Source organism: Phyllostomus discolor, chromosome 1, assembly GCF_004126475.2.
Source record: "Phyllostomus discolor isolate MPI-MPIP mPhyDis1 chromosome 1, mPhyDis1.pri.v3, whole genome shotgun sequence".
NCBI lineage: Eukaryota > Metazoa > Chordata > Mammalia > Chiroptera > Phyllostomidae > Phyllostomus > Phyllostomus discolor.
In genome coordinates this window covers 41,769,065-41,790,861 of record NC_040903.2, presented here as the reverse complement: position 1 = coordinate 41,790,861, position 21,797 = coordinate 41,769,065, and the positions used below count along the sequence as shown (strand labels likewise).

General features: G+C 37.4%; 1 protein-coding gene across 2 annotated transcripts in view; it reads left to right on the top strand.

Annotated features, from left to right (window-relative positions):
* The window catches only part of TMPRSS11A (transmembrane serine protease 11A), a 45,364-nt gene extending 24,659 nt beyond the window's left edge, over nt 1-20,705 (top strand). Inside the window, exons 6-10 of one of the 2 annotated variants that reach the window (XM_036021297.1) lie at nt 4,259-4,297; nt 6,400-6,571; nt 12,114-12,373; nt 15,595-15,737; nt 17,481-20,705. In XM_036021297.1, the coding sequence (XP_035877190.1) occupies nt 4,259-4,297; nt 6,400-6,571; nt 12,114-12,373; nt 15,595-15,737; nt 17,481-17,642 (776 nt within the window). In that variant the 3' untranslated portion in view covers nt 17,643-20,705. The remainder of the gene's footprint in view (nt 1-4,258; nt 4,298-6,399; nt 6,572-12,113; nt 12,374-15,594; nt 15,738-17,480) is intronic. The other variant, XM_036021305.1, reaches the window with a different exon arrangement.
* The last annotated feature ends 1,092 nt before the right edge of the window (nt 20,706-21,797 follow it).

Genomic DNA, 21,797 nt, shown 5'->3' with positions numbered 1-21,797 from the left:
GATATTTGCATCTTGCTCAAACTAAGCTGAGGAAGTTTTAACTGAAGAATCTAACATTATACTGTTTTCCATTCTAGTTCACTACTAATATTGGACATATTAAATTAGTTTGTTTAAAAAAGTGAAACAAGAAATTTCCTACAAACTACATTTGACAGAACATTGAGTACTTTCCATAGAGTAAGCACTGAGAATCTGTCTTGAGAAAATGATTCTTTACCAGTGAATGACTTGGGCATGCCTTTAAGGCTATCTTTGAAGTCAATATTTTCAAAACTCCTACTTTGCAGAGCTTATCATCACTAGTTTAACAAATGGGATTGATAGAAGGTAAGTAGAAAAAAAAGCATTCTTATTTTACACAATAAGAAGTTAGATGCAGAGAACATGAGTCTAAGAAACATGCCACTTAGTAGAAATTTGTAAAACAGTTTATCTTCATTCTGCTCAGTAAGTAATTTTATCTTGAAAATTGTCGTAGGTTTTGGCAATCTTCTACCAACTTAAGTTTTTTCCTTTTTAAAGTTTTATCTTATTATGTTATTATGGGTGTCCCAATTTCTCCCATTGCCACACTACACACAGAAACCCCCACTCCCACAGGCAATCCCTGCACCATTGTTCATGTCCATGGGTTATGCATATAAGTTCTTTGGCTACTCCATTTCCTATACTGTATTTTATATCCCCATGGCTATTCTGTAACTACTTATTTGTACTCCTTAATCCCCTTACCTCTTCACCCATTCCCCCATATCTCCCTCCCATATGGCAACCATCAAAACTCTTTCTAAATCCATGACTCTGTTCTTTTTGCACAATTAGTTTGTTTTTTAGATTCAACTGTTGATAGATATGTATTTATTGCCATTTTATTTTTCATAGTTTAAATCTTCTTTTTCTTTTTTCTTTAACATTTTATTAATCTCTTTAGTGTTGATCTCTAGTGTTTTTTTAAAGCAATCATTTTTTTAAAATTTTTTAAAAGACTTTATTTATTTTTAGAGAGGGAAGGGAGGGGGCAGAGAGAGAGAGAGAGAGAGAGAGAGAGAGAGAGAGAAACATCAATGTGCGGTTGCTGGGGGTTATGGCCTGCAACCCTGGCATGTACCCTGGCTGGGAATCGAACCTGGGACACTTTGGTTCCCAGCCCGCGCTCAATCCACTGAGCTACGCCAGCCAGGGCTTAAATCTTCTTTTTCTTAAGTAAGTCCCTTTAACATTTCATATAATAATGATTTGGTGATATTTAACTCCTTTAGTTTTTTCTTGTCTAGAAAACTCTTTATCAGCCCTTTGATTCTAAATGATAGCTTTGCTAGGCAGAGCAATCTAGACTGTAGGTCCTTGCATTTCATGACTTTGAATATTTCTTGCCAATCCCTTCTAGCCTGCAAAGTTCTTTTTGAGAAATTAGCTGACAGTCTTATGGGAATTCCTCTGCAGGTAACCAATTGCTTTTCTCAAAGGTTTGCTTTTCTTTTGCTGCTTGTAAGATTATCTCTTTAGCTTCACCCTTTGGCATTTTAGTTATGATGTGCCTTAGAGTGAGCCTCTTTGCATCCATCTTGTTTGTGACTCTTGGTGCTTCCTGGACTTGCATGTCTATTTCCTTCACCAAATTAAGAAATTTTTCTTTCATTACTTTTTCAAATAGATTTCCAATTTCTTGTTCTTTCTTTTCTCCTTCTGGCATCCCTGTGATGCAAATGTTAGAATGCCTGAAGTTGTCCCAGAGGCTGTTCACACTATCTTCATTTTTTTGGATTCTTTTTTCTTCTTATTATTCTGATAGGTTGTTTTTTGCTCCCTTATATTCCAAACCATTGATCTGATTTTCAGCTTCATCCATTCTACCATTGTTTCCCTGTGAATCATTCTTTATTTCAATTAGTATATCCTTCATTTCTGACTGGATCTTTTTTTATTCTGGTGAGGTCCTCACTAAGTTCCTTGAGCATCATTATAACCAGTGTTTTAAACACTGCATCTGATAGATCGCTAATCTCCATTTTGTTTAGTTTTTTTTTTTTTTCTGGAGTTTTGATCTGTTCTTTCATTTGGTCCACATTTCTTTGTCTCCTCGTTTTGGCAGCTTCCCTTTGTTTGTTTCTATGTATTAGGTAGAGCTGCTGTGACTCCCTGTTTTGGTAGCATAGCCTAATGTAGTTGGTGTCCTATAGGATCCAGTGGCACAGATTCCCATGTCACCCAAGCTGGGTAATCAAGGTGCACCCTTTGTGTGGGCTAAGTATACCCTCCTCTTGTAGTTGAGCCTTGATTGCTGTTGCAGGTCAGTGGGAGGGACTTACCCAGACCACTCAGTTGTAAGGACTAGCTGTGGCCACTGACCATGGTCATGACCACGACCACCTCCTGCCCTCTGTGGAGGATCAGCTGTGCAGATGCAGGGTGATGGTTCTCCATTGTGGTCTGTAGCTGTCTACTGGGTGTATAAACCCTAGGGTTTCCCAGATTGTACAGGCCAACATCAGCTGCCACCTGTGTTCTGCCGAGGGCCACCCTGCCTGAGTTATAAAGCAATCTGAGATTGCTGCCACTTGTGCTGTGCTTGGAGATTCCCAGGGAAAACCAAGTTGTGAATCTAGGCTGGCTGCTTCTAGTACCTAGGCTGGGCCCACTTAGCAATAGGTACCCTAGCAATGAGCTAGCTAGGGACTTATGGAGGCTGACTACTGCTTGTTTTAGAGGATTTAGGAAATTGTGAAGTATGAGCCATTCATATGAAAAGTTGCTTGGGTGGACCCATAAGTTGGGTGGGCCCACAAGTTGGGTGGGACGGAGTCTCAAGGGATCTCCAGGGTGGGTCAAACAGTGTTAACCATGTTGATGGAGCCTGTGATATGGCACCAGGCTGCTGGCACTATGGCTCTGCGGCTCTGTGGCTCTGTGGCTCTGTGAGGGGAGAGTTCAGAAAACAGACAATGGCCTCTGCCTGCCTTTCTGTCTGGGAGCAAGCTGTCCCTAGCTCCTGCCTTGATGCCAGACACTTCATTTCCTCCCTGTATGCCACTGGTACCTTTCAAGCTACCTTTCTGGTACTGGTGCTCAGAGGGAGTGAGTCTGAGTAAATCTGGTATGTTGGTTCTTTAAGAGGAACTAGTTGAGGCTCCAGAAGTTTCTTCCACTGGCTGAGTCCCAGCTGGTTTTTGCAGCCAGGGTTATAGGAACTTATCTTTCTGGTACTGGCACCCTGGGCAGGGTGGCCTGGTGTGGGGCTGGGATTCCTTACTCCTGAGATATCTCTCCTATTATTTCTACCCACCACATGTGGATGTGGGACCACTTGTTCTACATCTCTGTTCCCTCTACCAGTCTGGATGGATGATGTAGTTTCTTTAATTCCATAGTTGTCAGACTTCCATTTAACTCGATTTCTGACTGTTCTGAGTGATGATTGTTCTATAATTTATTTGTAATTTTGATTTGGTTGTGTGAGAAGGCAAACCATGTTTACCTATGCCATCATTTTGACTGGAAGTCTCCCAACTTAAGTTTAAGTGTTCATGTTTTCTGTATCAGATTCCTAACTTTGTTGGAAATTAACAGAATTAAGATTAAGTTAGATTCCTAACTTTGTTGGAAATTAACAGAATTAAGATTATTGGATATAATCTTAATTTATATCCAATAATTGACCTTTGCCAATATATTCATCAGATGTTGGATAAGAAAACACAGTAGTTCATTCTTCAGAAAAAAAGCATTTTGATAGTTTAGGAATTGTGTTTTAAACACAGTTTTTGTCAGAGTTTTTAAAGTTTTTTTTTTAATTCCTAAATGCTTTCACCAAAGAAAGGCTTATATGAACTCTTAAATAGAATAGGTTAAAGCAGATCTATTCTGATTAAGTCTGTGTTTGAGCCTCAAAACCCCATCTACTTGTTCTCTCTTTCCTTGATTTCTCTGTCTTCTGAGGCAAAATCCAAAGAGGCTTTATCCCACACCATTGGAAAACCACTGCTCAAAAACTGTTTGTGAGTTTTAATTATCCACTCTTTGTGCCTTAATCACCCACTGCTTGAGGTATTAGACACCTACCTAATTGAAGGTTGCTTATACGTCTCTATAAAAAGTATACCCATATCCTATTGTATCAGATAGCCGTTCTCCTGACTGATGAGTATGTTCAACTGTTTAGAATATATATATGGTCAATATTCTCTGATAATGAAGGTTATGCAGGCCAATCAAGAGGATATCAAATTATTATTACTTGTTCTATTTTGTTTTTCAGCAATGAGCTCATCAACAGGGAAGTTAACTGTCCAAGCATGTAAGTCTAGTTAGCTAATAAAAACAAGTTCAATTTTCTATATCAGAAAGGATAATATCTTTGAATATTACCTCAGAATTTCCCATCAATGTGCAACTTTTCTTTGGGAAAGAATAAAATTCTTTATAGAAATACTTTAGAAATACTATAGAAATACCTTACAATATAGAAATACTTTTTTTCTAACTCTGAGACAGATCTTTTCTCATGTTAAAAAAAAATAGTTTAATATATGCATAGCCCATACATACAGACAATGGTGTGGTGATGGCTAGAGGGAAGGGGGTTACAGGGGCCAAGTGGAGGTGGGCAAAGGGGGAAAGCAATGAGGATGTCTATAACAGTGTAAACAATAAAAATAAAGTTAAAAAAGGAAAAACATTTCATATGGTTGAAATTTTGAAGCAATTTGAATACGCTACATATATTTCTGGTTTGGAATAAATGGACTTGCTTTTCTAAATTTTTAAAATGCTATTAAAATGTGCTTTCTGCTGAGAAATAAAATAATGAGAAAGTGATAAGTGGGGAGATCAACCCCTATCTGTGACTGACCTATAAAACTTGCTTAGTATATCTCACCTTCATGGTGAACAGCAGCTCCACTTTCTTACTTTGTGTCATTGTGGTCAAAATTTTCAAAGGTTTTATAAAAGTGATGATGAATTTGAGCAAAGGTGTTTATGATTTCACCTATGTATCTTACAAACACACCACACTATACATTTTCTTTCTTTCATTCATTCATTCAACAAACACCATTTTAACATCTACCAAGTTCCAGAAAGTAAATATAATCAGAAGTGACATGATCCTACTTCTAAAATTAAGAATTTGAAGGTAGGGGAAGACATAAATAAATCAGGAAATCTTAAAATATTATGATAAATGCTATGACAGAGAATGTCCACACTGGTATGACAGTAAATCACAGTCAGCTAACCTCATCTTGTCCAGTCAGAAAGGGACTCAAGACAGCAAAGAGGAGATGCCATGTGTCAGGTGACAAGTGGTGTCCTGGACAGAAGTAGTATGTAAAAATGTCTTCTGAAAAGAAAGTACACGGTCATTTCTTGTAATTGTTCCAGTGTGGCTGGAACATAGAATGGGGGTTGAGGGTATCAGAAAAACCATGATGAATGGTGACCAAAGGCCCGAACCATGCTGTAGCATTTCAGTATCTGGAGAGCAGTGAGAAATCACTGGCGGGTTTAACTCATATTGTGAAGACCACACAGTTTTCAGTGTGGGGAACAGATTGGAGGAACAAGACTAGATAGAGTCAGGGAGATAAACGGGGACACTGTTGCTGTCTTCCAGATAAGAAAAATGGTAGTGCAAACTTGAATGATGGCAGAGTGATGGAGATTTCTAAAATGACTGGCCACAGTTGGAGTGTAATCAATACCAGTAAAATAATTTTTTTTGATACCTAATTAGTTGGATCAAGAATTGAAGCGACTATATTTTCTTTGTTAGCACCATACTTTAAACAGATTTAATTCATAGCAGGACCCCTAAAGAGCAAACCAATCTCTGATCTGGAGCACATAACAGAATACATATTTATTCTCACCAAGAGTGAATGTGGTGTTATGTGGAGACATGGGACCCTCATCCCGGAGAGTGAGAGACTGATCATGATACATTCAACTCATGCACACTTTATGAACTAGTCACTCAGAAAAACATACAGGAGAAGGAGTTCCAACAAATAGGAAGTTACTTGTCTGGTCACCTCTCTTCTGAAAAGTTTATGTCAAAGTAACACTGTTGAATCACCTAAAACTGGAAAACAATGATCTTATATGAGCTTCCAGGACATATAGATAACTGACACCACAAAGTCTTAGGATACACACTTTGTAGTGTGTCAACCCTTTGCGGCTGTACATAGCTTCAGTAGGCAATATATAGCCACATCTATACATGTAGGGAGAGAGCAAAACATCAGTATATCAATAAATACAGAGGATAGCTATTAATATTGAGCATATTTAAATAACAATAGATGTAAATATTGCATTGTAATACTCTATTAAGATCTTTGTATCAAAAATTATAGAGACATTTCTATAACTTAATGATCTCATCTCTTTCAGGTTGTGGTAAACGAGTTGTTCCATTAATTGCCAACAGGATAATGTCTGGAGACATTGCGGCCAAGGCTGCCTGGCCGTGGCAAGCTTCCCTTCAGCGTTTTAATGTCCATCAGTGTGGGGCCACTTTGATTAGTAATACATGGCTCGTCACTGCAGCACACTGCTTTAAGAAGTAAGTTACAGACCTTAACTTAGACCCCACTACTGCTAAAAAAAAAAACAACTTCTAAGTTTTATTATGTTCTGACTGATAAGTAATACTTCCAAATATTACTGAGGTAAAATGAGAAACTCCTTTCAGGTTCTTTTCTAAAATAATGTTACACTTGCATACTAATTTGGAAAGTTGGTTGGTGTGGGTATAGTAGTCATTATTCTAGTGCTCACAGAGTTCTAAAGAAATCGTGTAAAGAAGCCAAAGTCATCCTAGCACAAAGAATTTACTATTAACATATATAATAAGTACTTTCTCAAACAATCCTCTTCACTTGATACTAGTGTCTGTTTCTGCCAAACACTTGGGCCAAACTCATCCTGATCACAGATAAATTAATTACAAAGTGAACTTGAAATCTTCAATAGATGGACAATGTTGGTAGCTGTGATAACAGGGAAACGATCAATTCAAATTTTGTAGCACTGATATGAAGAGCTGATGGAATTATAGCAGTTCACAACCAAAATGAGAAAATTACCAACATGAAAGAACACACTTTGAAAAAGATCCCTCTGAGTAACTAAAGATTAAGACACCCGTGGGCCACCCAACGAAACCTTCATATAAGGTTTCTAGTGCCCTCTGGACCATGGTACTGCAAAAGGCAAACCGGAAGGAAAGATAGCATTTCTGCTATCATACAATTGTTTCAGATGAACAGTTAACAATTCTTCACACATTCTAAGCATAGTTACAATATACATTCTCTAAATATAAAATGATTTTTCATAATTTTAGTTTTACTTTTCAAAAAATAGCCAGTCACTTTTTTATTACTGTTACATTTTAAATTTTGGATTTCTTTCTAAGTAGATTCACTTTATGACCTTTCTCCAGCACCAAATATCATGGACATAACAGGGGTTCCTGGTCTTTCTGTAAAGCAGGTGGCAGGAGGATTCAGGGAACAAAACACTGATTGTCCCAGACAGTAGGAGAGCTGTGCCTGATCTCTGTGATCTTGGACAAGTTATTAAATCATAGTGTGTTAAAAATAGATGGACTCATGTTCCTCTGGAGCCCTAAAACCCTGACTTTTGATATTAGAGTAAATTCTGCCTTCCTATGAGTCTAAGTCTTTTTAGAGACTTGGATCCTTGAACTTCAAAAGACATGAGAACTCAATAGGCCAATATGTTAGAAAGCATAGAAATCTTTTATGCAGGTACCTAGTGTAGGACTGAATATCTCAAAGTGATGGAGGGTATACTGCTCCAAAGTTCACCAATTTTGTGGTAGATGGCTCTGCTTTTGCAAAGGTCTTTATAACACCAGTGACCAAATCTGCACTCGAATAACTTCTATCCATTGATATTTGTTCTTTCACTGATAAAAGGGCTATTCCTGCATTTCTCCTTTTTAGGCAAAACATTATAAAATTAGTGGGAATATCCAAAGCATATGTGAAAATAAACATCACTACTTTATTTCACAGCATCAACTTGCCCATGTCTGCTTCTTTTCTGAATTTTCTCGATTTTGTCAGTGTCCCTTAAAACATGCTTCCAAGAACTAAACACACTTCTCAAGATAAGTAATATAATTGATATAATGACAAAGTAAAGTAAAAAGGCTTCTGGGGAAATTAAATACGTTGAATGTAAGGGTAATAGGTAGCTCAGTAACTAAACGATTCTTATCAAATGATGATGGTTAAGAATTGCTGTAGAAAGACTGAGGATACTTTTTATGGCTCATCAAAGACCTCAACCCTGCAGCCTATCCAAAACGGTATATTTTGTAGTCTTGGCAGGTGATGTGGAAGTAATCCCCAACAAAGTAGATGATAGCCTGCACTGGAAAGGAAAAATAAATGTGTGGGTTTGAAAAAAGGAATTTCAAAGGACTTTATGTTAGAGTAATAAGCAAGAATTAAATGATGAAATTTAGTAGGTATATATGTAAGGCTCTAACATGGATTGTAAAAATCCAAGTACATCAGTACAGAAAGCAGATACATGCTTTAACATGTGAAAACTGCTCAGGAATTTTTGTTGGAAGATATACTATGAGAAGGCTGTTCACAAAACTACATCGTGATTTAGATTACATTAAAAGAAATGTAAAAACTACAATAAATGAGATGTCAGATTCGTTGTCAGTCAGATCCTGCCTAGAATGGCGAATTCTGTCCAGGACAATACACCTAACAAGAACTTGACAAAATGAAATGCTCTTAGAGTAGTGGAGAGTACTGGGTGGTAAACAACGTTGCTGGAATATCCATACAGCTTTGCCACTCAAAGCATACTTCACAGACATGCAGCATTGACATAACTAGGAAACTAGTTAAAAATGCTGGATTATGCTCAGTGAAATAAGCCAGTCAGAGAAAGACAAATATCATATGATTCCATGTATATGTGGAATTTAATGAAAATAACTTGATGAACAAAATAGAAACAGAGGATAAGTGCAACAGACTGACAGCTGTCAGAGACGAGGTGTGTTGGAGGACTGGATAAAATGTGAAGGGATTAAGCAAATGTATATATTACACACACACACAGACACATACAACAGTGTGGTGATAGCCAGGGGGAGAGGGGGATGGTGGGGTGTGGGCTGTGGGCTAGGTGGAGGCAGGCAAAGGTAGGTGATGGGGATGGAAAGAGACTTTGCTTCAGGCAATGAGCACATAATGCAACGTGCAGATGATGTGTTATTGAGTTCTACAATTGAAACCTGTATCATTTTGCAAACCAATATCACCCCAATAAATTTAGTTTAAAAATGCAGGAATCTCAAGCCCTATCTCCAGCTTACAGAATCAGGCACCGAATTTTGTTAGGCTCCCCATGTTATTTATTTACACATTAAGGCTTGAGAAACTGTTCTGGAAGACCATTTTATCCTGAGAACGCTCTGGCAGAGATGACACATAATTATATTCATGTACCTGAGATATTTTCTTGTGGAAAAGAACTACATAATCAAGTAAGAACTTGTCAATAGCCACAGACACTTAAAGACGAAAGGTTCCAAGGTAAAGAAAGGACCCTAAGGCAAAGGTGCCCCAACTGCAGAAGGGCTCAAGTGCAATCACCACTTGAGAGTGTTCTCATAAAAACCATTATTTACATAAGCCCCAGTGTGTCACAAACACATGGTTAGGTTCTTAAGGTTCGTTTTATATGATTCTTGCACCCACCTCACTTGGTAAACCTCACTTAGTAAGCTCTTTTTCACTGAGGGAAATAAGGAAAGTTAAGTAACTTGCCCAAAAGCCACAATGTTAGGAGATGGTAGACTTGAACACAGAATCTGTCTTCCTCATTGCAAGCCCCATCTCTCAGACACTGGCTCCGTGAGAGAACTAAATTACTTGGTGTGGTCTTTTCTACTCAGATGAGTTGATGTTATTGTAGTATAATATTGAGTTAGTCCTTTAAGGAGCCTCATTATGTGCTTTTTTTAAAGCTCAACAATATTCCCATATCCTTTTTATAGGGATGGTTTTCAAACCAAATGTCATCACTTTCAATTTCTTACAATTTATTTGGGGATCTAAATTACTGTTTTTATATTTATCACCAGTAAATTGCATCTTATTGATTTGGGGCCAGATTTAAAATTTTTTAAGTTTATTCATAATCTTCACTTAGCATCTCTCATGTCAGATATTTCTTTCTGGTTTGTAATCTACATATGTAGTTAACACAACCTATATTAAATAGTGTCAAACCATTGTTGGAAAGTGTTAGAATGATCACTCCCATTTGAGTAAATACAATTCTGTTCTTTTCTGTTCCAAGTTCAAAATATCTAATTTATGTGAGGTTCATCTAGGCATGATTAAGTTGAGAGGACAGATTTGCACCAATAAATCTCACAAAAGACTGATTTATAAATAAAAATGTCTATTTATGCTACATAAACAATTGTTTATAAACAAATTTTATTTAGCTTTACTCATTAGTATGTTTTCACATCAAAATTATGCATAAAAATAAAACTTTAAATTACTTTAAAAATAAAAATAATAATCCCATCAGCTGTCAGTTTGGACTTAAGTTCCACTGATATGCTTATAATAAATGCTTCTTTCTATGATACTACCTATTAAGAAATAATTAGGTTGAGAAACAAGTCTTTATATGGGCAGTATTTGTCTCTTTGCTTATACCTTGTGGATAATGTTCAATTAATTAACTAAGGAACATTTATCTTGTTATTAATAAATAGATTTGGGTGAGGGACATGTCCTATAAGGAGAAAAACAGAGAGAGAAATAGACATGTGATCTAGGCAAACAGTATAGCCCATCTAGGCCTTATTTTCCTTACTAGATGATCTTCTGTTACTAGATGACCTTTCCAATCCCTATATGTACAATTATCCACCAGTTACTGAAGCTCATAAGCTAAAGTCACACACAATCAACCATCTCTCACATAACCATTTATCTCATCCACTCTTACCCTCCAACAATCTATTCTCCAGAAAGAACCAATATGATTTTTCAAAAATCTAAATGAGACTAAAGTACTGTCATCTTAAAATCATCCAGTGAATTCCTGTGTCATTTGAATAAAGGCCAGGCACTTTGTTCATGACCTGTAAGACACTCTGTAAGCCCTGGCTGGCGTAGCTCAGTGGATTGAGTGTGGGCTGGGAACCAAAGTGTCGCAGGTTCGATTCCCAGACAGGGTACATGCCTGGGTTGCAGGCCATAACCCCCAGCAACCGCACATTGATGTTTATCTCTCTCTCTCTCTCTCTCTCTCTCTCTCTCTCTCTCTCTCTCTCTCTCCTTCCCTTCCCTCTCTAAAAATAAATAAATAAAATCTTTAAAAAAAAAAAAGAATACCAAAAGACTAAAGATCACATTCTCTATTTAAAAAAAACAAAGGCACTCTGTAATCTGGTTCCCACCCACCTCTCCAACCTCATCCCCCCACCAACCTTCCTTTGCACCTTGTACTGCAGTGCATGTGGTGAAAAACTTGGGAAGTTTGTCTGGAAACTGGTCTTCCAATCTTCTCACAGGTGACTGTCCATCAACCATGTATTAGCCTAATTGTCATATTTCAACAGAACCTTCCTTAACTACCCCCTGGTACTCTATTCCATTGATCTATTTTATTTTACTCATAGTCCTTATCACTGTTTGGTTATTTATCGATTTCTTGATTTCATTCTTTTCTTTCACAAGGAAGTAATACTCTCACCTCAGAGAACTTTTCTTTCTTATTCACCATTTTATCCTCAGCACTTGGAATAGTGCTCAGCACATAAATGTTCAATAAATATTTGATGAAGAGATAAATGACTGATATTTTATGTGCTTTGCAATTCTAAAATTTAATAATTTGTATTAGCTCAAAGATGCTGTTTATATATGTTTTGTCTTTTAAAATAATAGCACTAGACTATATTTAAATAGTAAAAGAAAGCTATTATTGCAACCAAATATTTTCAGTATGGTATTTTTTATTAGCCTACATACAATTATTTTTGTGCAGTTTGTAGTCTGTTCATTTCTCATCTTTCCCAGTAGTGCAAATCCACGTCAATGGACTGTTAGCTTTGGAACAACCATCGATCCTCCTTTGATGAAAAGAAATGTCAGAAGAATTATTGTTCATGAAAGGTATCACTCCCCAGCAAGAGAGTATGACATTGCTGTTGTGCAGTTTTCTCCCAGAGTTGCCTTCACTGATGACATTCGCCGGGTTTGTTTGCCAGAAGCTTCTGCATCCTTCCCACCAAATTCAACTGTCTATATCACAGGATTTGGAGCGCTTTACTACGGTGGTGGGTATCTCAAGAAAGGATCACAGAGTAGTACTAAGCCTTGTTTAGAGCAGCGTGATTTCATTTTCCCATCAATGTCATCCCTGCTGGCCATTTCCACACAAGTTGGTTGGATTAGTTAGGGCTCCTGTCTTGCAAGTGACAGAAATTCAAAATCAGATTAGCTAAAGCAAAGAATAATGATAAAATGGCAAATGTTGCTCTTGTAATTTGGGAATCAAGAAAGGAGTTTAGTCTGGCTTCAGATACAGCTGGTTTCAGGGCTCATGATGTCATCAGGCTCTAAATTTCTGCATCATTCCATTCTCTGGCTCTGTTTTCCTTTTCCTATGGAGAGATTCCAGCTTCTAAGGTGGCCATCAACAGCTCAGGGTTCACACCGTCTTTACCTACAAGATCCTGAGGGACGAACACATCTCTCTCTTTGCCAGAATCTGTTACTCCCTGAAAGACCCCTTTTGGCCCAGTTTGTGTGCAGGAGCACTCTCATTGGCTGGCTAATTCAGATACACAACCTAAGCCTATACCAAGAAAAGCAGGTCTGTGATTGGCCGCCTGGTCAGAATCACATGCAATGGGGAAGAGGAAGTTCTAAAAGGGTAGGCTTTAAAAGTCATAAAAAATGTTCCTTCAGTTATACCAAACTCTATCTCTACATGCTGTTCTCTATACAATGCCAGGTATACATTGCTATGTTGTAATCCTCATGCCCACCTTCACTCCAACACTCCCTCACACCGAGCCCCATCTCTGTGGGCCTTCTTTATCCTTTCCATCTCCTCCTCTCAGTTTTCCATCTCAGACTTTCACTTTCCTCAGTGGCCTTACAAAATTTTCCTTTGCTGAGCTACAATCTCCATTTGCAGCAAAATCTGCTTCACAAGAGGCTAATTTTAAAGTGATCAGAACTAAGAATACTGTGTAGAAATAAATCATCTCTGATAACAGTACTTCTATTGCTCTCTCTAAGATGATTTAACTTGATAATGTTAATTAATCTCCTAAGAATAAAAATGGTTTCATTTTTAAATGTTTTTGGGCATACTTAGTCAGACATACTCTGGATTCTGAAATCTGGTCCAGGCATATACATATACAATAGCAAGTGTGTTTCTTTAACTCTGAGCTTCAGAAGAAAAGAAAAGGTTTTCTGAGAATGACAAAATCCATTCACAGACCTCTATGCAATTTATATACAATAAATTCTAAAGAATACACCCTTAATTCTCAGTCTCTATTAAGAAACTAGGAATACCTTTCACTAATGTGGCCAAGAATAGATGCCCCATGTGCTTTCATTCCATATTATACAAGCTGAGAAGTGTGTTGCTTTTTTAAGGTCATATTACCAACCACAGAAATTATTATCCATAGTTTCATAACACTTCCAGGGGTGACTGAGTGGAGCTGTAGGCTTGACACCCTATGTCTGCACTCTACCTAACAGGTTTCACCCTAAGACAGAGTTTGCAGGCTCTGCTTCCCTGATGATGATGGGAGGGGCATGCTGGATTCCCATTGGCTGGTGGGATGAAATGATCCTGGCTTGGAGTTTGAGGCTGGCATAGAATTATACCAGGCATAATACTTTTTAAGTAGCAATAAAATTTAACTGACATGTGTATGACTCTGTACTGAACAATAGAAGACCCACTTTTTCAAGCACCTATGGACATTCGCCCAGATAGACCATATTTACATCCATAAAACAACCCTCCACAAATTTAAAAAAATTAAAATCATACATAGTATGCTCTCTGATCATAATGAAATCAAACTAGAAACTAGTAACAGAAAGATAACAGGAAAGTCTCCAAATGCTTAGGAATTAAACAATACACCTCTAAATAATCCATAGTGCAGAGAGGAAGTCTTGAGGAAAAATTTAAGTATACATAAAACTGGATTAAAATGAAAACAACATATCAATATATGCAGAATGCAGCTAAAACAACGCAGAGAAGGAAATTTACAGCAAATGTGTAAAGTAGAACAGCTGAAAGTTCTCAAATCAATAACCTAAGTTCCCACTTCAAGTAACTAGAAAAGAGCAGCAAAATAAACCTAAAACAAGCAGAAAGAAGGAAATAATAAGAATTAGAACTTAATAAAAACAAAAGCAAGAAAATAATAAAGAAAATTAATGAAATGGTTCATTCCTTTCAAAATATCTACATTTTATGAGAAATGTTATCCAGTACCCCCACAATAGTTGAGAAATAGTTCAGGGAGTTCCAGGATTTATTTAAATAGCAATCAAGGTGTTGAATAGGGTTGAGGTCTCATCTGCAGCTTATTGGTTGTTGGTGGAGTTCAGTTTCTTGCAGCTGGAGAACTTGTGGCAGCTTGTTTTTTCACCATCTTTGGAAAAAAGTCTTTAAATTCAGGAAAGGCCTAAGCCCTCTCTAAAAGGGCTCACCTGATTAAGCCAGGCCCACTGTGGATAATCCATTCTTTTTGAAGAACTCAGGTCAAATGGAATTTATCTTAATTACGCCTAAAAAATTCTGTCATGTATCCCTAACAACATAATCATAAGAATGCATCCATTATATTCCAACTAGGGGGAAGGAGATCACAACGGAATCGTGGGCATCATCACTGAATCCTGTATATTATAGTGTCAGTTTCCCAACAACGATGAGGTTTGATATAAAGTATTTGTGCACACTTGTGATAGTCCTTGCTTGTACCACAGGCAATTGTCTTCCAGCCATAATATTGGTTTCTACAACCCCTAGTCTATAATCTGGAGCCCCAGACTTACAATACATAGAACATGAAATTGTTGCCTTTAAATGTTATTTTATGTGTGAAAGTTCTCCATAAAATGTAAAGGATAAAATAAATACACATGGTATTACAGTTATTTTATCAAGCCAAGAGAGAAAACTATGAAGACCTACAAATACAAACTTTGTTTTTTAAAATGAATACCTTCCTAAATATATAAATCAATCATTTTTAACATAAAGATACAAAGATTTTCCAGTAAAAGAAACAAAACAGTTTTAGGTATTTATAAAAATGTGATGAGGATAAAAATCATTTAAATGTGCCAGATTTTACACAGAATATTTCCCCTCTGGAAACTGCTTACAGCCTCATGCTGTGTTGACAAATTTCTTACAGGAAAGATTCTAAAAGTATCTGCTCACTTCATTCTAGCGAAGGATGCTGATCATAAACACTAAAATTACTTTGTTGTTGTTTTTTTTAAGGGGAATCTCAAAATGATCTCCGAGAAGCCAGACTCAAGATCATAAGCGATGATGTATGCAAGCAACCACAAGTATATGGCAGCGACATAAAGTTTGGGATGTTTTGTGCAGGATATCTGGAAGGCATTTATGATGCCTGCAGGGTAGGTGGGAGAGATTACTTTTAATATCATTGACTCAAAATTTTTTTATCTGGCTTAATAAATGTTCTATGTTCTTTATACTAGTATAAAATACAGACATCTTGTCAGTTCAACAGTTTCTAAATGCAAATTTCACAACATACATATTTTAAATGTTTTATTAAGCAAAATGAAATGATCAGAGTTCCACTGATGCTATCAAACAAACTAACTATAAAATTAAATTTTCTTAATACCCAAGTTCAAAGATTCATAAAACTTCATTTCATTAAAGGGCTCACATTTGGAAAGGATACAATCATGAACAATGAACTATGATGTCATGTCATAAATGACATAATGAAGAGAAAATATTTTTAGCTTGAAGGGAAGATTTCATAGCAAGTTATCAGAGGGATCGCATTTCAATGAGGCCTGAAGGATAAATAGCACTTGCACAGCTATAGAGTAAGAAAAGAATACTACAGAAAAGAGGAAGAGCACAGCCACAATTACAAAGGTGTGAAATTACAATTCACATTCGAGGGGGCCCCAAGTAATCTGCTGGGTTTCAGCCTAAGGAGTGGGGAGAAACTGCAAACACTAACAAGGTGGATCAGGCCATGTCATGACTCTGGAGCTCCACCATGTCCTCCTCTGTCATCCAGTATCTGTCCTGCACGTATGTGTTCTAACAAGGTATACAAGTGTGTTTCTTCTTAGAGGCACTTGCCTTATACTGTGAGATCCTTGAAAACACAAAGGAGATGATTCTACCTGGGGAAATGATTCGAATGGTATTGATATCAGGTGGCGCAAGCCCTTCCCCGAGTCCCACAGATTTACACAACATGGGCAACCTCTGTCAGGAAAAGGTATGCCACCTACATCTCTATGTAGCATACAGGCTGGACAAGAGCAGGATTGACACACATCTAGCCTCAGTTGTTAAGAATATGGAGGAAGGCAGCTAGGATTCGGGGAATCCTGAGAGAGGTGTATGCCTGACAGACGGGGCAGGTAGCGCCAGGAGTTTAGGAGCAGACAGGATGCGGGAACCTAGGCAAATGGTGAGCTTAAGTGATAAGTCTCAGGAAGGACTGGTGGTCATGAAGAGACTTCCCTGGACTGGGGAGCAGAGATAAGATTCCTAACCCATGACGGTGCAAGTGAGTGATAAGACAAAGCTGGAATCATAGAAAAAATGGGAAAGTTATTGAGGAAGGGACTCAGCCACAGGGGTCCAAGACAGGAATACACTGATTGCAACTGGGTGCATGGCATGTGGCTTAGTCTGTCTGAGAACAGGGAAGTCCAAGCACCCTGCTTAGAGTCAGAAGAAAAATGACATCAGCTTGACTTTCTGTGTTACATGCTTAAAATTTGCTAAGCGTGGACCTGAAGCATCTTACCCTCCTCCTCCCACCAGGGTAACTATGTGAGGGGTAGATGTGTTAACCTCATGGTGCTAGTCATTTCACAAAGTATAGTATGTCAAATCATCATGCTGTTCACTTTAAAGATATACAATTTTATCTGTCAATTCTGTATCCATAAAGCTGAAAAACAAAATGTGAAAATTGAAATTTCATAGGTTTTTAAAGACTTTTGTAACTTTTAAAATCCATGTTTCAGTTAATTATCCTAAAATTGGTAATCTATACATATGCTTAATAATAAAATATGTAGTTCATTGGAAAATCTTAAGTAATAAGCCTTATGTTTAGCTAATATTCTTTATCTTCTTTCTTCATTTCTTTTCAGGGTGATTCTGGGGGGCCTTTGGTCATAAAGGATGTTAAAGATACCTGGTATCTCATTGGAATTGTGAGCTGGGGAGATAACTGTGGTCAAAGGAACAAACCTGGTGTCTACACAATGGTGGCGTATTACCGACACTGGATTGCTTCAAAAACAGGCCTCTAAGTCACTATGCAAGTTAGACACGGAGAGCTGTCTGCAGGCCAGGCCTGTGTGAGAGTCCAAGCACTCAGGGGATGTAGTTTAATGGAGTGAGATTAATGACTGGATCTAGTGACACAAGGCACATGACATGATTTATTTTAGAATCACTTTAATCAACCAAGAACCCATAGCTAGTTCATAAAGGATTTAAATTCGTAAAGTAGTGGGTCAGTTAGCCTGATCTGAAAAACACAGCAGATACTGAGCTCTTTAAATCATGCAAGCAGGAGTATAAAAGAGGAGCAATGCAACTTTTTGTGGATTATCCATGAGGCTTGTCCAGGCTGTCACCTTAGGTGAGTAACATTTTAAACTCTCAGGAGTTCAGAAACCTTTATTCAGGAGTAGACAAAAGTGGATTTACAGTTATGAGTACAGGAAACACAGAGTTTATTATTATTTATTGTTATATTATTTTTACATACAAACAACTGGAAGCCTACCTTTGCCCACCCCTATATAATTTCCAGAGCTCACAAATACTTTTTTCTCATTATTCCAGGTTTTCCAAAGAGATTTTCCACTGTAAGAAAATTAATTTTTTACTTACAGTGTCATTGGTGGGTCCTTAAAAAAGGAAATTATATCTGGGAGAAAAAAATATTGTGATAAATTAAGTCAGAGATCTTCTAAACTTTTTCTTTCAGTTCTAACCTAACTTATTTTTGGTGATTTTTTAAACACACACACACACACACACACACACACACACACACAGATATCCCCACCCTGCAGATACACTCAAAAAAAGCCTGAGTAATGAATGAGTATATAAATTAACTAACTTGTCAAAAATGTATTTTTGTTGCAAACAATTTTGGAGAAGGTGATAGTAACTTCATGGGCAATTCCTAAACAGAGGCCAAAATTTTGACATTTTATAGATGCATTCACATGTTTGGACCAACAGGAGTTGACTTGGTATATTATTAAAGGTGAAATGCCTAGAAAAACAATGAGAATTTGCCAGTACGTTGAAGAATCAAAGAGCAATGTCCTTCTAGATAAAAAAGTTTCTTTGTATCGCTGCAGCTGATTACTCCCTAAAGCTCGTGGCAGTAGGCTGACTACTGCAACCTTGAAACCCTAGTTAAAAAATGTTGAATAAATATAACTTTTGAGGGCCTACCACCCAAAACACCTGAACAAAGTGACCTGAAAGAATGCCTATTCCTCCTAAACAAAGTGTGCTGTGAAGACATTAGCACAGTCAGGCACACATGCTCCGTGATGCAATTAAATGAAGGTTTTGTGGACACTTGCTGTGCATGACAACGCCAGCCAAACTTTCAGCTCTGCAGGTGGGGTGTCAGTCATTCGTGCAGTCCACATAAGCCAAAGCACTGGAAAATTGAGTTAATTTATAACAATTTCCCCTCGTGTGCTATTGAGAAGGCATAAATATAACCCTAAAATAATGGAAAGGAAATTTACAATTTACACACACACACAAATAATTGACCTATAACGTAGACCCATAGAAGTTTAAAATTTAGAAAAGATTGTGCAAGTCATGCAGGCCAACACATGTGTCGGAGAACTGAAGCCAGGAAGCACAAATGACTTAGTAAAAGTAGCCTGTATCCTCCAGGGGCTGCAGACCCAGGTACCAACTTTACATGTCCTTTTCCTTACAAAGTATCTTTCTGATTGCCTATATTTACTGAACCATCAGATCTATAAAAATTACAGCAAGTGCTATTATTGATTCTGTTTTAAATTTGGGTACTCTTAAGAAAATAATTTTAAATAATGGAATTCACTTAAGCAGCTTGTTGTCGATTCTCTGAACTCACTTCAAGACAAAATTGCTTCTTTATGTATACATAAAAATATACACAGCCTTACAAATTAATCTATATTTTGGTGGTATATAATTCTGACTTTTAATGTTAAGGTTCAAAATGATCTTAGAGTTATAAACTTTGTAAGCTTTGGTGCAGCATTTCATTCTGGGTCACATGTGAGCAAATACTGATATCTCATTTTAAATTGAATAATAAAGTCAGTGGTCAGAGCATCCTATAAAGAATATCACTGAGTCGGTGTTAGACCACAGCATGAATCTTTCTTTCAACAGCTCTTAAGGATTGCATTTCTTTTAATAACAAGTTGGGGTCACTCTGAAGCATTTGTCAGTCTTGGTGGTTTTGACATTTTGGCCTGGATAACTGTTCAGAAGGGCTGTCCCATGCAGTGTAGAATATTTAGCAACCCCCTGACCTCTGCCTACTAGATGTCTATAACACACTCCCCCCCCCAAAACCGTGATAACCCAAAATATCTCCATACATTGGGAAATGTCCTCTAAGGAGTAAGCCTGTCTCCTATTGAGAACTACTGTTTGTATTTGATTTTTTTCAGAAATTCAATAGATACCTCTAATTTTGATATTGATTATTCAAAAACTATAGTCTCCTAATCAAAGTGATCATTCATTATCATGTTCCTAAATAAAATAGCAACTACACCCCTTGGTATACACCCAAATGAGTTGAAAACTTATTTCTATACAAAGACATGCACACAAATGTTTATAGCAGCTTTATTCATATATTTCTAAAACTAGAAAGCAACCAATATGTCCTTCAGGAGGCAAATGACTAAATAAACTGGTTCATCCAGACATTAGGATATTACTCAGTAATTAAAAATAAAAGTTATCAAGGTACAAAAAGACATAGCTCAAACTTGCATGCATATTACTAACTGAAAGAAGTCAATCTGAAAAAGCTACAATCTGAAAAAGCTACATACTGTTGGAATCATACTGTATGATTCCAACCACATGACATTCTGGAAAAGGCAAAACTATGAAAACTGTAAAAGATCAGTGATTATCAGGGACTGTGAGCAAGAGAGGGATGAATAGATGGAGCAGAAAGTATTGTCAGGTAGTAAACCACTCTATATGATACAACAATGGTCATCAAAACTCATAGAATGTCAATACCAATAGTCAATCCTAATATAAACTTTGGACATTAGGTTATAATGATGTGTCAGTATAGGTCCATCAATTGTTAAAAAAAAAAAAGTACCACTCTGGTGGGAGATGTTGATAGCTGAGGAGGCTGTGATAGCTAAGGAGGCAGTGTGTGTTGCAGCGTGTGGGTACATGAGAGCTCTTTGTACTGTATACTCAATTTATTTGTGAATCTAAAATTGTTCTAAATATAATGTCTATGGTGCTTTTGGAAAAGCTGCCAAAGCTTTGAAGACCCCTGGAGAAGTGGTAGAATACAGAGGAATATTGAGTTCTGGATAAAGCGGTACAAGAAATTAGTATAAGGGAATTATTCTACAGCTGAAGAGTTCTTTGTGGTTGAATTACATTCTTAGCAAAAAATAAAAAATAGTTTCCTAATTATGAAGTTGAAACTCTTTTTATCAATAGATTTAGGCAGAGAACAGGAACTAAAAGTATTTTTTCTACATAAACAGCTGAATATTATGTAACTCAAAATCCCATAGAGACTGCTGGTGATAAAGTGCAGGGACTAACAACTTCAGGGGGTATGGGAGACCTCCAGGATAGTGTTTTGTCAATGTCAGTGAGGGCATAAAAAATAAACCAAAGTCATCAAGACTCAGAAAAGACAAACAAACAGCAGTACCTCAAGTTACCCTAACCTGTCCTTAGCCTTGAAATAGGTGTTCTGGGTTTGGGCATGCTAGATGATGTTATGTTATGTGCAAGGTCATTGAAAATCCCTATAAAACCTGAGGAATATTTTTTAGGGCTACAGTGGTCAACTAGAGTAGTCATCACAGGATACAAAAAGCACTTTGTTGAGTACCACTCTGTCTGAGTTATGTGTTCACTGACCTCATAGAATTGGCTGCACTGTGGGCCTCCCAAAGCCATCTCAGAAAGCTGTGGCATTCAGCTAGGCACTATTACCCACAGTTCTCCTGCTATCCTTTGAGGGGTCATCTGCTTTAGCTGGAACCTGGAGCTCAGTGACATCCACATTCTCAAGTTTATTAGATTTCCCTAGGAAACGTTTCTTTTACCTCTCCCTGGTCACATGGCTTCCAGAACTGGAGGAGCTGTCTGGCAGTTTCGACTCTCTACTCCTGTGAACGCACTGACACTGCACTGGAAGGAACCAG